Source organism: Psammomys obesus, unplaced genomic scaffold, assembly GCF_907164565.1.
Source record: "Psammomys obesus unplaced genomic scaffold, mPsaObe1.curated_primary_1811, whole genome shotgun sequence".
In the NCBI taxonomy this organism is placed as follows: Eukaryota; Metazoa; Chordata; class Mammalia; order Rodentia; family Muridae; genus Psammomys; species Psammomys obesus.
The window spans coordinates 3135837-3151207 of NW_026596109.1; the positions used below are offsets into that span (position 1 = coordinate 3135837).

At 37.9% G+C, this 15371-nt stretch overlaps 1 protein-coding gene and 1 pseudogene across 2 annotated transcripts in view; both read right to left on the reverse strand.

Moving 5' to 3' along the window:
* Positions 1–15371, reverse strand: part of Itgb3bp (integrin subunit beta 3 binding protein) — a 52911-nt gene that overhangs the window by 11036 nt on the left and 26504 nt on the right. For both annotated transcript variants that reach the window (XM_055629060.1, XM_055629061.1), the window contains exons 4-7: positions 11149–11215; positions 3433–3511; positions 2497–2590; positions 1412–1471 (exon numbers count right to left, since the gene is read on the reverse strand). In XM_055629060.1, coding sequence (XP_055485035.1) covers positions 1412–1471; positions 2497–2590; positions 3433–3511; positions 11149–11215 — 300 coding nt within the window. The remainder of the gene's footprint in view (positions 1–1411; positions 1472–2496; positions 2591–3432; positions 3512–11148; positions 11216–15371) is intronic.
* Positions 6852–6950, reverse strand: LOC129692628 (U6 spliceosomal RNA; annotated as a pseudogene).

The window sequence follows — 15371 nt, forward strand, 5'->3', positions numbered from 1 at the left end:
GGTAGCTGAAAGTTCTACATCAGGATCGGCAGGCAGCAGAAAGAGAGAGAGTCACTGGCCCTGGCTTGGGATTCTGAAACCTCAAATCCTCCTTTCCCCAGTGACACACTTCCTCCAACAAGGCCACACCTCCTAATCCCTGTCAAGCAGTGCCACTTCCTGATGACTAAGCATTCAAATATATGCCTCTATCAGGCTATTCCTATTGATACCACAGCAGTGGATAACATCAATAGCCCACTTTCATCAACACACATGTCTTCCAGACAAAAATAAACAAGAAAAGCATCTGAGTTAACCAGTGTCATAGATGGACCTAACAGACATTTATAGAAGATTCTAACCAGGCACTGAGTAATTCACATTCTTCACAGCATAACATAGACCCTTCTCTAGAACAGATTGTCTAGTACAATACAAAGCAAGTCATAAGAACAACAAAAGAGCTGAAAGAAGTTCTTGTATTTTATCTGACTGCAAGGGATAAAACTACATATTGACAACATGAAAACTATAGAACCGATACAAACTTATACAGATTGAATAACACATTACTGAATGATGAATGAGCCATTGAAGGAATCAAAAAGGAAATTTAAAAATTCCTAGAATTGGATGAAAATAAAAATACAGCATACCAAAAAAACCCAATGAAAACAGTTCTATTAAGAAAGTTTTATAACTGCTTTAAAAAAATCAGAGAGATTTCAAATAAATAAATTAATGATATAGATGAAAAAGAAGAAAAAGCCAAACCCAAAAGCAGGGACAAAGAAATAATTAAGATCATGGCAGATTTAATGAAGTAAAAATGAAAAACAAAAAGACAAACAGCAACAATGCAAATGCTCAATAAAACAGAGTTGGTTCTTTGAAAAGATAAACAAAAACTTGACAAACCCTTAGTGAAACTAACCAAAACAAATAAACAAACAAAAGACAACACTCAAGTTAATAAAATGAGAGACGAAAAGGGAGCTGATATGAATACTGATGGAATTTAGAAAGTCAATAGGACATACCTTGAATACTTACATTTCACTAAGTTGTAAAAATTTAAAGATGAATAAATCTCTAGACACATACACACACGCTGAAGTCTTACTTTATGAAATTATATGAAAACATTTCTCTTTTAAAAAGGTTTTATTTTATCTCAACGTGTATGAGTGTTTTGTCTATATGTAAGTCTGAGCAGCACATGAATGCTTGGTGCCTGTAGAGGTACGAAGGCCAGACATCTAGATCCACAGGAACTGGACTTGTGGATGGTTGTAAGCCACTATGTGGGTTGTTAGGATCTGACACCAGGTCCTCAGCAGGAGTGACAAGTGCTTTCAGCTGATGAGACATCTCTTCAGCCCCGTGAAAACATCTTTTTATGTAATAAAATATAATACTACAACCCCACCTTTGGGAGGAATTCTTGAATTCTTCTTTTTGAGCAGTTTTTGTTTTGTTACTTTTGTCACTGAAAGAGAAAAAAACCAACAAACAAAAGCCACCATCACATTAAGAAGTACCATAAGGGGCTAGAGATGGCTCAGAGCTGAATATAGCTTACTGAGCAGCTGAGAGAATTACACTTTGGGTCTTTGTACCCAGTTAACAAGCTGGGATTCTGGTGCATGTCTTGTTGCCTGCCAGCCTAGATGAGAACATCTGAGTCCCAGGCCCAGGGAGAAACTGAGTCACAGGTACAGGCAGTGATGGGGCACCTCAGGCCTACATACCACCTGTATGCACACTTAAACTTACGCTCTCAGACACAAACATCTTTTTTTCTTTTTCTTTTTAAATAAGAACGTACAAAAAATACTTGGATGTGGTTGGCATATACCTGTAATGCCAGCATTCTGGAGCCTGGAAAAAAAACTCTCTGTGACTTCAAGAATAGCCTGGGGTAGACACTGAATTCCAGGACAGCCTGGGCTATGAACAAACAAGCCTGGAATATGAATAAATAATTTCTTCTTATTTGGAAGAAGCAATTCTATAGGAAAAAAAATACTTCAAAGCCATACATACTATAGGTACCAAGCACAATGTAATGCCCTCTTCATATCTTACTTTTAAAATGAGCTCAATACAAAGGAAGCCTGCCCGCAGTCTCACTGTGCAATATTTTCCTTTAAGAAAAAGCCATAAAACAACACATCCCGATAAAGCACTTTCTTTTTAAAGATGGCAACAGCATCTCTATCTGGACAGCACTGGGATATGTGTGATCCATCAGGCTGAAACTTGAGAAAAATCATGAAGTTTATCTCTAAAATTACTATTATTAAAAACACAGGGTCTGTGGAGATGGCTCAGCGGTTAAGAGCACTGGCGGCTCTTCCAGAGACTCTGAGTTCAATTTTCAGCACTCATATGGTGGCTCACAATCATGTATAATGGAATCTGATGCCCTCTTGGGTATGCAGACAAAAATACCCATCTACATAAAATACATAAGTAAAAAATATCTTTTAAAATTACATTAATATTTCTTACTTAGTTCTTTGGTTTTCTTTGCTTCTCCTTTTAAGACACATGGTACTAGGGAAATGCCAATGAGATCTTCAAGCTGTCTGTTGCCCTCCAAAGCCTAAAGACAACCATTTTCAATGAGTTAAGCTCTGTATACCTAAGAGATTATTTACAAAAGAAATACAATACATTGTCTTAATTTAAAAAATTCTTAAATTAAGAGTTATGAGTTTTTCTAGAAAGTCAAGTATTACAAGCCCTATAATGACTTAATAATACTAGTTTTGACTTGTTTGGGGGTGGTGGTGATGGTAGAGGTTTGAGACAGGACTTCTCTCTGTAGTCCTGGCCATCCCAGAACTTGATATGTAGGCCAGGCTGGCTCTAGAGATCTGCCACCCTCTCCCTCTCGAGTGCTGGGTTAAGTGAGTGCATCGCCATGTTCAGCTTAGAGCAGGTCTTTTGTTTAAAAAAATTATTATTAAAAAGTTAAACATGGAGGTTGGGGATTTAGCTCAGTGGTAGAGTGCTTGCCTAGCAAGCGCAAGGCCCTGGCCCTCAGCTCTGGGAAAAAAAAAAAAGTTAAACATGCTTGGCATGGTGGTGCATACCTTTAATTCTAGCACTTGAGAGGCAGAGGCAGGCAGATCTCTGTGTTCAAAGCAAGCCTGGTCTACATAGTGAGTTCTAGGACAGCCAGGGCTATCTCAAAAAAACAAAAAACCTTAAACATACTCTACAAAATTACTTTTAAGTGTGAAAAAGCTATAACTAAATATTATGGTTATGACTAAATATGGTTATAACTAAATATTACGGTTATGACTAAGGAGGTTCTCATGAGAAATAAATAATACTGTGAAAACTGTTGACTGGATTCTTAAATATAGGGCTTCTTTCTTTTTCTTTCCAAAACAGATAGCAAATATATGAAAATTATATGCAAAAAAAAGTGCAAACCTGTATACTACTTAAATTTTTCATTATCTCCACAGTTTTTTCTGATGATCTTTCAATTGTAGATAGCAACGTCATAAATCTAGGAATGAACAAACAAATGTAGTTATTAAGCACATGAATGTGTCAGCTCACGAAGCTCTAATTCTACTCTGAGACAGATTGTTCTCTAGCCCTTTCTTTACATGTCCAAGCAGCAGAATGTTCTTCCTTCATTTTGCCGTTCCTTTATAAACACAACATACATTATTACTCATCTCTGAAGAGTCCATTCTCTCCCTTTCATTTCTACCCAACAGTGAGAGGAGAGAGAGAGTTATCTCTTCCCTTTCCATACATGCCTTCTTGAGTTAATAGTCCACTGTGAAGGGTAAAAATAACGGCTTGCACAGTTCAGGGTAAAGAAGCTACAAAAACAATCTCTTAAATTTGAAATAAGAAAAAAAAAACTGCTTACAATTCTACCTTGTGATTTTATTGCTAATCCACAGGTTGGATTTTTTTTCCTTAGGATTCAAACTTTATTTTTTGTAAGTGTAAAACAGTGACTCTCAACCTGTGGGGCACGACTCCATTGGTGTGAACAACCCTTTCACAAGGGTCGCATATCAGATGCCTTGCATATCAGATATTTACATTAAGATTCCTAACAGTAGCGAAATTACAGTTAGGAAGTAGCAATGAAAACACTGTATGGTTGGGGGTTAGCACAACCTGAGGAACTGTGCTAAAGGGTCTCACACTGGGAAGGTTGAGAACCACTGGTTTATATCATGCTTTCTTTACAGAACACAACAGACTTTTTTGGGAGTAGAGTTCTTGTTTTTGAGAAAGGGTGTCAAAGTGTAACTCTGGTTGGCTTGGAAATGGCTATGTAGACCAGGCTAGCCTCAAATATGTAGCAATTCTCTGACCCCTGCCTCTCTAGTGATGGAATCATGGGCATGGACTGTGTAACTTTTGTGCGAGTGCATACACCCTAAATGTGTAAAGCTGAACTATACCATCAAATAAACAAGCCAAAGATGATTTAATCAGATCCTCATTGTTGCAATGTCAGGTTATTTTCTAATTTGAAATTTCCTCACGATCTAGTACAACTATCTCAGTACAACAAAGGATAGCAGAAGTCACATACATCATTTTCTAGGAGCTGCATTAAAAGGAATAAAAGTAGTTAAATTTTAATAACATTTAGCTCAAAATATTTAAAGTATTAAGCATGTAATTAACACAAAAACTCCTGAGATAGCTTTGTACTTTTCAAGTGTGCTGTGTATTTACACTGAAACATCTCATTTCAGACTAGCTACGACTGTTTCAGACAGCACAAATCTATACGATTGACTTTATAAAAAAATGAGAAAAAGTTTTAAAAAGCTTTTCAAAATCATATGTTGTCATTAAATTTTCTGTAGTATTAAAGAAAAATGATAGGTTAAAATTTTCATACACTGCACACAGTATGTTTAAACTGGGTAGGATACATGTAATAATAGCAACATGGACCGTGGACATGATAGCATGCTCCAAAAGATGAAAATTATTAGAGGATAGACATAAATGGATGACATTTCTTTAAAAATTTTCCTGCATTAATAGGAATTTCAGTAAGAAATCATCTATTTTGTGGCCATCTCCTTACTCTTGAAACCTCAGTTTGAGAAGGTAGCCCAAATCCTGAAGGAATAGGGGACTTTCAGGCAACCTGAGGCCTGTGCATCATGTGGCTAAAGGCTGTGAGCATGGCCCGACACAAAATCAGAAATTTACATCAAATGAGATGTTTTTGCATTTTTTTATTTTGTCACAATTACAGAGTCCTCAAGTGCGAACTTTGTAGACACAATGTCATGTCAGAACACCAAAAGGAAAAACATGTCTATGAAGTGTCCTCAGACTGCGAAGTGCAGACAGATAAGCTACTTTAATAACTGACATCTAGGGCCTTAGTTCTTGTTGCTTCAGGGAGTAGTGTGGGAAGGGTCGAACTGTGACCTCTAAGGTCTCCTCCTAAGGGTCAGGAGTGCGTGAGGCTCCCAGGAACTGCAGAGTGTAAACCCCCCCCCCCCCAAGGACCTAGCTCCTTGCCCAAATTAAGGTAGCAATCGAGGTGCTCTGGGTTCAAGTGAACAATACAACTCTGTCCCACCCAGTATACACACAGTGGAAAGCAACCCAGAGAGACACCCAATACCAAACTCTGGCCTCCAAAGGCACACATGTGAACATGCATGCACGTAAGCATGAAGTACATACAACAACATACATAAAAAATTTCAGTGCTGACAGCTTAGGAAGAACATCTGTGAACAATTTATCAGTGGGCACTCTTGTTTGTAGTTATAAAATACCCCTTCTTCCATAAAATTGTGATGGCTATTCTTGGTTGTCAATTTGACTTCATCTGGAATCAACTAAAATTCAAATGGCTGGCACACCTGTGAGGAATCATTTGAAGTGACAAGACACACTTCTAATCCAGATCTTTTGAGGTGGAAAGCTCTAACTTTCATGCGGGCCCCAGCTTCTGCTGGCAGCCTGTAAAGGACACAGAAGAAGGGAGCCTGCTCTCCCTTTGCCTGCCTGCTCTTGTTCTCCCTAGCCAGTCCTTCCTTCACTGGCCTTAGAGCTTACTCCTTTAAGACTCTGGTGGATGCTGAAGACCAGCTGAGACGCCCAGCCTTGTGGGCTGAGCAACTACTGGATTCGTGAACCCTCTGTTGGTAGACAGCCATTGATGGACTAGCTGGTCAACAACCTGTAAGCCATTCTAATAAATCTAATTTTATAAATAATAACATGTAATTATACAAACACATAATTATATATTAAATTATATATTATTTATATAATATGGATAGAGATTAAGTCATAAGATTTTGGTTTAAGTAAACAAGAGCCTGCAGAACTGTTTCTATTTGCCTTAGCTTTCCATTTGCACTAAACATTTTCATAAAAAAGATATTTTGCTAGAAGCTGCTTTACTTTTCAACAGAATACTTTCATCACATTTACTCATCTATGCTGTGCGTGCACATGCTCGGAAGTCTGAGGACAGCTTGTGGCAGTCGGCTCTCTCCTTCCATCAGGTGGGTCAAAGCGCCTTATCAAATATGACGACAAATTTCTTTACCTGTTGAGTCTACTCACCAGCCCAGGAGGGAAAGACTATGTGATTTTAAACGAATTTCACAATAGAAATTAAAACATAATTAAGAAAGTTAAAATATGAATAAAATGATATACTCATTGGCCGCTGATTATTTTTATACCCCCTCTTTGTTCTTTGAGAGCTCTGGTTTCTTTTATCATTATATTCTGAATAACCTGCTCTATATAATGTTATTTGTACATGTTTTCAGGGTTAACCATTTGGTATTGGATAACCAATTGGTGTGTTCTTCCATGGAAGGGATTTTGTTGGTGTGAGATACGCCATGAATTTACATGTCACGCTTGAACAGGGCCATGCTAATCTCTGTACCGTTCCAATTTTAGTATATACATTGCTAAAGTGAGCCCAGGAAAATATTTTTCTGGAGGCCCCCCCCCCCCATTTTTTCACTCTCTCTTCTTGTCTTCCCATTCTTCCTTTCTGAAATAGCTGGGTGTGGTGGCTCATGTCTGTAATCCCAGCACTCAGAAAGGCTGAAACATTTAACAAGTTCTAGGGCAAACTGGACCACAGTTAAGATCTTGTCTCAAAACAAAACACTATGAAAAGAAATATCAGGCCCGGTAGTACAATTCCATAATTCCAGCACATACAAGAAGGGAGAGGCAGGGAGATTGGAGAGTTCAAGGCTAGGCTAGTGTCATAGCAAGATGGTCTCCAATTCTTCTTCTTATTGTATGGACTACGAACAGCTAAGTTACTGCAAGTAAAGTGTGTCTCATGCATAGGAATCTACAGCAAGTGATGAATACAATGACTACTAATAACTCGGCTTGGAATCTTCCTGAGAAGTCTGACTCTTTCTGCTTCTAACCCTGTATATTCCAAGGAATAACTGACTGGGCACAGAGAACAAATCAACCATCCAGAGAATGGAGTTATGTTAGAGTACAGGAGCTCTTCAAATAAAGAAGTGATCATGAAATTGTTAAAAAGATCCTTTCATGAAATGAAGTTTCAGGTCAGTGAGGTGGCTCAGCAGGTAAAGGCACTTGCTGCCAAGCTTGTGACCTGAATTTGATCCTTGAAATCTACATGTCGGAAGGAGAGATGGGACTCTTGCAAGCTGCCATCTGACCTCTGTACGGATGGCCACACACATACATAATACACAGACACAGACACACACACAAACACATACACGCACATAAGTTTAATACAAATAGTAAGATAAAAAAGCTTCTGAATAATCCAGCCTACATTATAATCCCCCACCTTTTCAGTTAGTACTTTTAACTATTTCAAGGTCATAAAAAGCACCCTACATATTTTCTCTAAAATAGTTACTCTTTTACCTTCTACACTCAGGCCTTCAATGCACTCAGAATTGATTTTTGTCTGTAGTGGGAGGTAAGAATTCAGATTCAGTTTCCCCATATTATCAGCACTATCTTTATACAGAATTATCAGTCACTTAGACAGAGTACCTCCACTGTGAAGAAAACAGCTAACCCAGCTCAACAAAAATGTTCTTTAAAACATCTTACTCCTTTAACTCCAATGCTTAGATTACTGAATACCCTTTAAACAAGTTCTATCTGAAAAGACTAATGCCGAGGATATTGTAGAAAATTACTGATGAAATAAAATGGCATTCTGGGCTTCTGAGATGGCTCAGTGAGCAAAGGTGTCTGCTACCAAGCCTGACAATTTGAGTTCGATGCTTAGGGTCCACATGGGAGGAGAAAATGGATTCCATCAAGTTCCATCTTCTGACCTCCCCACAAATACTGTGGCATGTTTCCCCTTCCTCCTCCAAATAAAGGAAATGTGGTAAAATGTTTTTAAGTGGCATTTTAATTGTATATCATTTTCTCTGGAAATTGATTAGTAATTGCACGGCTTACCATCTCATAGTGAACCTCCACTGTGTACTAGAGAGATGGCTCAGTAGTTCAGAGCGCCTGTTCTTGCAGAGGAGCTGGGTTAGGCTCCCAGTACCACGCGACGGCTCACAACCATCCATAAATCCAGTTCCAGGGCACCTGACACCTCCTCTGCCCGCCTCAGGCACTAGGAACACATGTGGTGCACATGCATACATGCAGGCAAAACACTCGTACACATAAAATAAATCTTTAAAAAATGTAAAATGTGTGTCGTATAGGCTTAACAGTGAATATACAATGATTCCAAAATACCAACGACTGATGAACATTGTGGAAACAAGTACCTTCTTTTTCCCATGCTTTTCTTGACTACATGATATTTTGCAAATGAAAAAGCAATGGGGAATACTGCCACAGTATTTTAAAATCATTTATAACTAATCCATAAATGTGTTCCATTTAAATTGAGATTAAAAAAATCAAGTTTTTATAGTGGTTTTCCAAAATAGGAAGAAAACATTTTAAAAAATTAGAAATGGATCTCGGACAAGAATTTTAAAAAACTTAAAGTGGAAAAATTATTTTATATACATTATTTTTATGTATTTCAAAGTATCTCCACTTAAATGCAATACTTTTAATATTATTTTTTATATATTAAAAACAATTAATATTGTTTTTAGAAACAAATGTTGACAGAAAGTAAATAAACATAAACAAATTTAATAAACATAAACAATTTCCTAAGTGACCCATAATGGAGGTTTTGCGGCTTCCTTGCTCTGTGATAGCAAGCTGCCAGGGTATCCCATTAAAAGTGTAGAGAGTTCAGAAGAAGGAAGAAATGGGTGTAAGCTACGAGAAGGGAAGGCTGTTTAAGCAGAGCTGGCATGGGTAGGCATCTGTGGTTTGGGCTTGTTTGTGTGGTTTCACCTTTGTCCAAACCTCTCCTCCTCTGCCGTGCACCTTTACTTCTAACTCTGCTTCATTTCACAGCTCTATGAGAGAGCCATCTGGGGTAGCTGCCATCGACTTTCAAATACACAATTACCAGAGATTCACAACTGTTATGTGCGGCTTGCTTTTACTGCTACTCTCCGTCACAATTTCAGAGTTTTGCTATTTTTATATGCTGCCTGTTTCAATGGTTAAAAAAGAATACTTAACACCTAGTCAAGACTGGTTTCATTAAGGAATTAGGATTTTTAATAAAAAAAAAAAAGTATGGGGCTGGAGAGATGGCTCAGGGGGTAAGAGCACTTGCTGCTTTTGCAGAGGACTCAGGTTAAGTTCCCAGCACCCCCGGGGCTGCTCACATGCCCTCAGGTCCAGGGCATCTGGAGGCCCCTTCTACATCTGAAGACAAAACACTTATACACATAAAATGGAAATAAACAAATCTTTAAAAAATTATTTAAAAAAAGAAAAGAAAAAAAAAGAGCAAATCCTTTTGCAGGGTGGGTGGCATGGCTCAGTGGATAAAAGAGCCTGCCACCAGCCTGATGGTTTGAGTTCAATCCCTGAGACCATGTGATGAAAGGAGGGAACTGAGTCCTGGAGGTTACCCCCTGACCTTTGCATGCATACTGTGGCAAATGCTTTCTCTAACATACATACGCACACACACACATCACAACAAACACACAAAATGAATGAATGAATGAATGAATGTAATAAAGAATTTTAAAGAGCAATCCTTTGCAAATATAGTATTTGTGAAGTAGGGAAGCCTAGAACATGAACATATTTGGTGGCAGGGAGAATGTGGGCAGGGAGAAAAAAACCTCCTAAAGCAAATAACAAGGTGATGTAGGAAATGCTAAGCAAGGCTTCCTAGAAGACTAACCTTTCTCAGTACAGTGCTTTAAACAGCATTCAGTAACTAATACTAGTCACTTTCATTATGAAATAAAGGACATCCAATCTGAGGTTTTAAACTACAGATTTTACCACTATTAGAATGGAAAATGAATCTAAGTTCCCCATAAGTAACTTTGAAAACATTTGCCAACATAACTCATTTCTAAGTTGAGGAGGCTCTATTAGCTTACAACATAAGACCATGAACTCTAAGTGGGCTGAAATGTCACCTTACATCATAGGGTATGGCACACAGAAATCACTTGGTAAATGAGATGAACATATGAGCCACTTTAAAAACGTCACTCCCTTGACTAATTCAATCACTCCAATGTGAGATACATAAATATTATTCCAAGGATAGACGGGCTTTCTGCAAAACTCGATTTTATTCAAAGGCATCAGTGGCAAGTCAGTGTGAACAGGGATGGGTGCTGGCTCATAACCTGGGCTGCTTACAGCCCTTACATGACTGCCCCACCTTCCCCTGCTTGTGGCTCTCTGGTTCCTCTCCGTCTATGTGACTGTGAAATGAAAGTTTCCTTAGTTTGACCCTAAGTTGATCTGTTTGTTATACAGCCCAGACCTAGGCATGCTGAATAGTAAAGTTAAAGCATTATACATTCCCACTACATGAGCAACAAAGCACTATAAATACTTTCCTTAACAACAGACTTTAAGAAAGTCATATAAAATAAATGTATAGATAGACAGAATAATTCAGCCCATTTACAAACTCTTAATTTACAAAAGTAAATGACTTTTCTCAAGTTGTCACTTGGGAAAAAAAAAAAAAAAGTCAGGCTTTTCCTAAATAGTATTCAGTGGATATGACTTCAAAACCAAGCTTACTCATCACTGTCTTTTGCTATGGATTCCTTTCCTGCAGGTGAGCTGAAGCTATTCAGTTTTCTTGTTTCTGTATGAAAAAACAAACAAACAAACAAAAAAAAAAAACAAAGTTAGAGAGATAATTTGCCAAATTTTAATGGACCGAACTGTCAAATTTTAGCTACCTGTTAACTCCAGCACTTGAAAGACAGAATGGGGGCGTTGAGGCTAGTCTGACACGCATAGCCTGGCACAACTTAGGAAAAAAAGCCAACAACAAAAAAGATGAATTTAGGTTGCTAAATACTGAATAGGAAGGGGAAAACAAAATGGAAGAAAAAAAGTATCCAAAAAAGTATTCTGTGTTTTTTCATTTCCTTTATTTAACAAAAGAAAAAAAAAATTGACCAGAAGTCAATTTCCTGAATATTGTACTATGCTATCTATACTCATAAAGCTTTAAAATCAAAATTTAAAACTGCTTCCTTAATTTGTAATTCATTCTCACATTTTAGCTCCAGAAGCCAGTAACAACGTAGATTATTTTACTAGAATTTTTATCAAGTGTTCAATGCTTTTCTAATTTTTTTTTATTAATTCAATTTATGTCTTGGTTATAGGGCCCTCCCTTTTCTCCTCCCAGTTCCATCTTCCCTCCCACATCCCCACTCCCCTATTCGTTAGAATAGGGAGCTCCCTACCCAGAAACCCCAGCTCATCTATTCACATGAGGACTGAGTTCGTCTTCCTCCCCTGTTGCCTTGTAGGAAAGTCCTATCGGGGAAGTGATCAAAAAACAGGCGACATAGTCTGTATCAGAGATATCCCTCACTCCCCTAACTAGTGGGCTGATATGAAGCCTAAGATGCCCATCAGACTTATCTTCTTGAGGTTTGTGCATTGTAGTAGTCTATCCTGTTCTATATGACTAAGATCGCTTATAAGAGAGTATATATCATGTATGTCTTTCTGGGTCTGTGTTACCTCACTCAGAATGATCTTTTCTAGTTCCATCCATTGGCCTGTAGATTTCATGATTTCCTTGTTTTTAATGGCTGAGTGGATTCCATTGTGTAAATGTACCACAGTTTCTATATCCATTCTCCTAGGTTGTTTCTAGATTCTGGCTATTACGAACAAAGCTGTTCTGAACATGCTTGAGCAGATGTCCTTGTTGTAAGGTGGGACACCTTTTGGGTGTACACCCAGGAGTGGTATAGCTGGATACTTGAAGGTATGGCTATTCCCAGTTTTCTAAGAGGGTGTCAGTTTGATTTCCAAAGTGTTTGTACAAGTTTGCATTCCCACCAGCAATGGAGGAGGATACCCTTTTCTCCACAACCTTGCCAGCATGTGTTGTCACTTGAGTTTTTTATCTTAGCTACTCTGACAGGTGTAAGATGGAATCTCAGAGTTTTTTGATTTGCATTTCCCTGATGACTAAGGGCATTGAACATTTCTTTAAGGGCTTCTCCACCACTTGAGATTCTTCTGTTGAGAATTTTCTGTTCAGCTCTATGTCCCATTTTTATTGGATTATTTGGTTTGTTGGTGTTTAATTTCTTGAGTTCTTTATATATACTGGATATTAGCCCTTTGTCAGATGTAGGATTGGTGAAGATCTTTTCCTACTCTGTAGACTGCCATTTTGGTCTATTGATAGTGTCCTTTGCTTTACAGAAGCTTTTCAGTTTCAAGAGGTCCCACTGATTAATTGTAGATCATAGAGCTTGAGCTGTTGGTGTTATATTCAGGAAGTTGTCTCCTGTGCCAATGAGCTCAAGACTCTCACGTTCTCCTCTAGCAGATTTAGTGTAGCTGGTTTTATGTTGAGGTCTTTGATCCACTTGGACTTGAGTTTTGTATAGGGTGATAAATAGGGATCTAGTTACATTTTTCTACGTGTAGACTTCCAGTTAGACCAGCACCATTTGCTGGAGATGCTATCTTTTTTCCCCATTGTATGGTTTTGGCTCCTTTGTCAAAAATCAGGTGTGCGTAGGTGTGTGGATTTATTTCTGTGTCTTCAATTATATTTCATTGATCAACAAGCCTATTTCTATGCCAGTACCATGCAGTTTTTATTACTATTGCTCTGCAGTATAGCTTGAGGTCCAGTATGGACATACCTCCAGAAGTTATATTATTGTATAAGATTGTTTTTACTATTCTGGGTTTTTTTTTTTCCACATGAAGTTTAGAATTGTTCTTTCAATGTCTGTGAAAAATTGTGTTGGCATTTTGATGGGGATCACATTGAATCCTTAGATTGTCTTTGGCAAAATGGCCATTTTTTCTGCTAATCCTACTGATCCATGAGCATGGGAGATCCTTCCATCCTCTGGTATCTTCCTTCAGTTTCTTTCTTCAGAGACTTGAAGTTCTTGTAATACAGGTCTTTGACTTCCTTGGTTAGAGTCACCCCTAGATACTTTATATTATTTGTGGCTATTGGGACGGGTGTGGTTTCCCTAATTTCTTTCTCGGCCCATTTGTCATTTGTATATAGGAGAGCTGCTGATTTTTTTAAATTAATCTTGTATCCAGCCACTTTACTGAAGGAGTTTATCAGCTGAAGGAGTTCTCTGGCAGAATTTTTTGGGGTCACTTATGATAGTATACATAAGTGGCCCCCAAAATCACCTATAGTGAATAGTGATACTTTAACTTCTTCCTTTCTTATTTGTATCTCTTTGATCTCCTTTAGTTGTCTTATTGCTCTAGCTAGAACTTCTAGTTCTATATTGAAGAGATATGGAGAGAGTTAGCAACCTTGTCTTGTCCCTGATTTTAGTGGGATTGCTTTGAGTTTCTCTCAATTTAGTCTGATGTTGGCTATTGGCTTTCTGTGTATAGCCTTTATTATGTTTAGGTATAGGCCTTGTATACATGATCTCTCCAAGACTATTATCATGAAGGGGTGTTGGATTCTGTCAAAGGCTTTTTCTGCATCTAATGAGATGATCATGTGACTTTTTTCTTACAGTTTGTTTATATGGTGGATTAGGTTGATGGATTTTTGTATGCTGAACCATCCATGCGTCCTTGGGATGAAGCCTACTTGATCATGGTGGATGATATGTTCTTTTTTTTTGTTACTTTAATGACTTTTTTATTTTTACATTTTTTCTTTATTAATTACACTTTATTCCCTTTGTATCCCCCCTGTGGTTCCCTCTCTCCTCCCGTCCCAATCCCTCCCTTTCTCCACCCTCTGCGTGCATGCCCCTCTCCAAGTATAACCTAAGACCCCTGCACAGATGTAGCCCATGGCAGTTCAGTATCCAAGTGGGTTCCATTGTAATAGGAACAGGGACTGTCTCTGACATGAACTGATTGGCCTGCTCTTTAATTACCTCCTTCTGAGGGGGAAGCAGCATTACCAGGCCACAGAAGAAGACAATGCAGCCACTCCTGATGAGACCTAATTGACTAGGATCAGAGGGAAGGAAAAGAAGACCTCCCCTATCAGTGGGATGATGTGTTCTTGAATTCAATTTGCAAGTACCTTATTGAGTATTTTTGCATCAATGTTCATAAAGGAGATTGGTATGAAATTTTCTTTCTTTGCTGAGTCTTTGTGTGATTTGGGTATCATAGTGACTGTAGCTTTATAGAATGAATCTGGTACTGTTCCTTCTATTTCTATTTTGTGGAATAGTTTGAGGAATATTGGTGTTAGCTCTTCTTTGAAAGTCTGGTAGAATTCTGCACTAAAACTATCTGGCCATAGGTTTTTTGTTTTTTTCTTTGTTTGTTTGTTTGTTTTTGTTTTTTGTTTTGGTTGGGAGACTTTTTGTGGCTGCTTCTATTTCCTTAGGGGTCATAGAGCTGTTTAAACTGTTTACCTGCTGTTGATTTAACTATAGTAGGTGCAAATCTATCAAGAAAATTATCCATTTTCTTTAGATTTTCCAATTTTGTGGAATACAGGTTTTTAAAATAAGACCTAATGATTCTTTGGATTTCTTCAGCATCTGCTGTTATGTCCCTCTTTTTCATTTCTGATTTTATTAATTTGGGTACTGTCTCTCTATCTTTTAGTTAGTTTTGTTAGGGATTTGTCTATCTTGTTGATTTTTTCAAAGAACCAACTCGTTTCATTGATTCTTTGTATTTTTTTTTATTTCTAATTTATTGATTTTCAGCCTTGAGTTTGATTATTTCCTGTCATCTACTCCTCTTGGGTGTGTTTGTTTCTTCTTCTTCTTCTTCTTCTTCTTCTTCTTCTTCTTCTTCTTCTT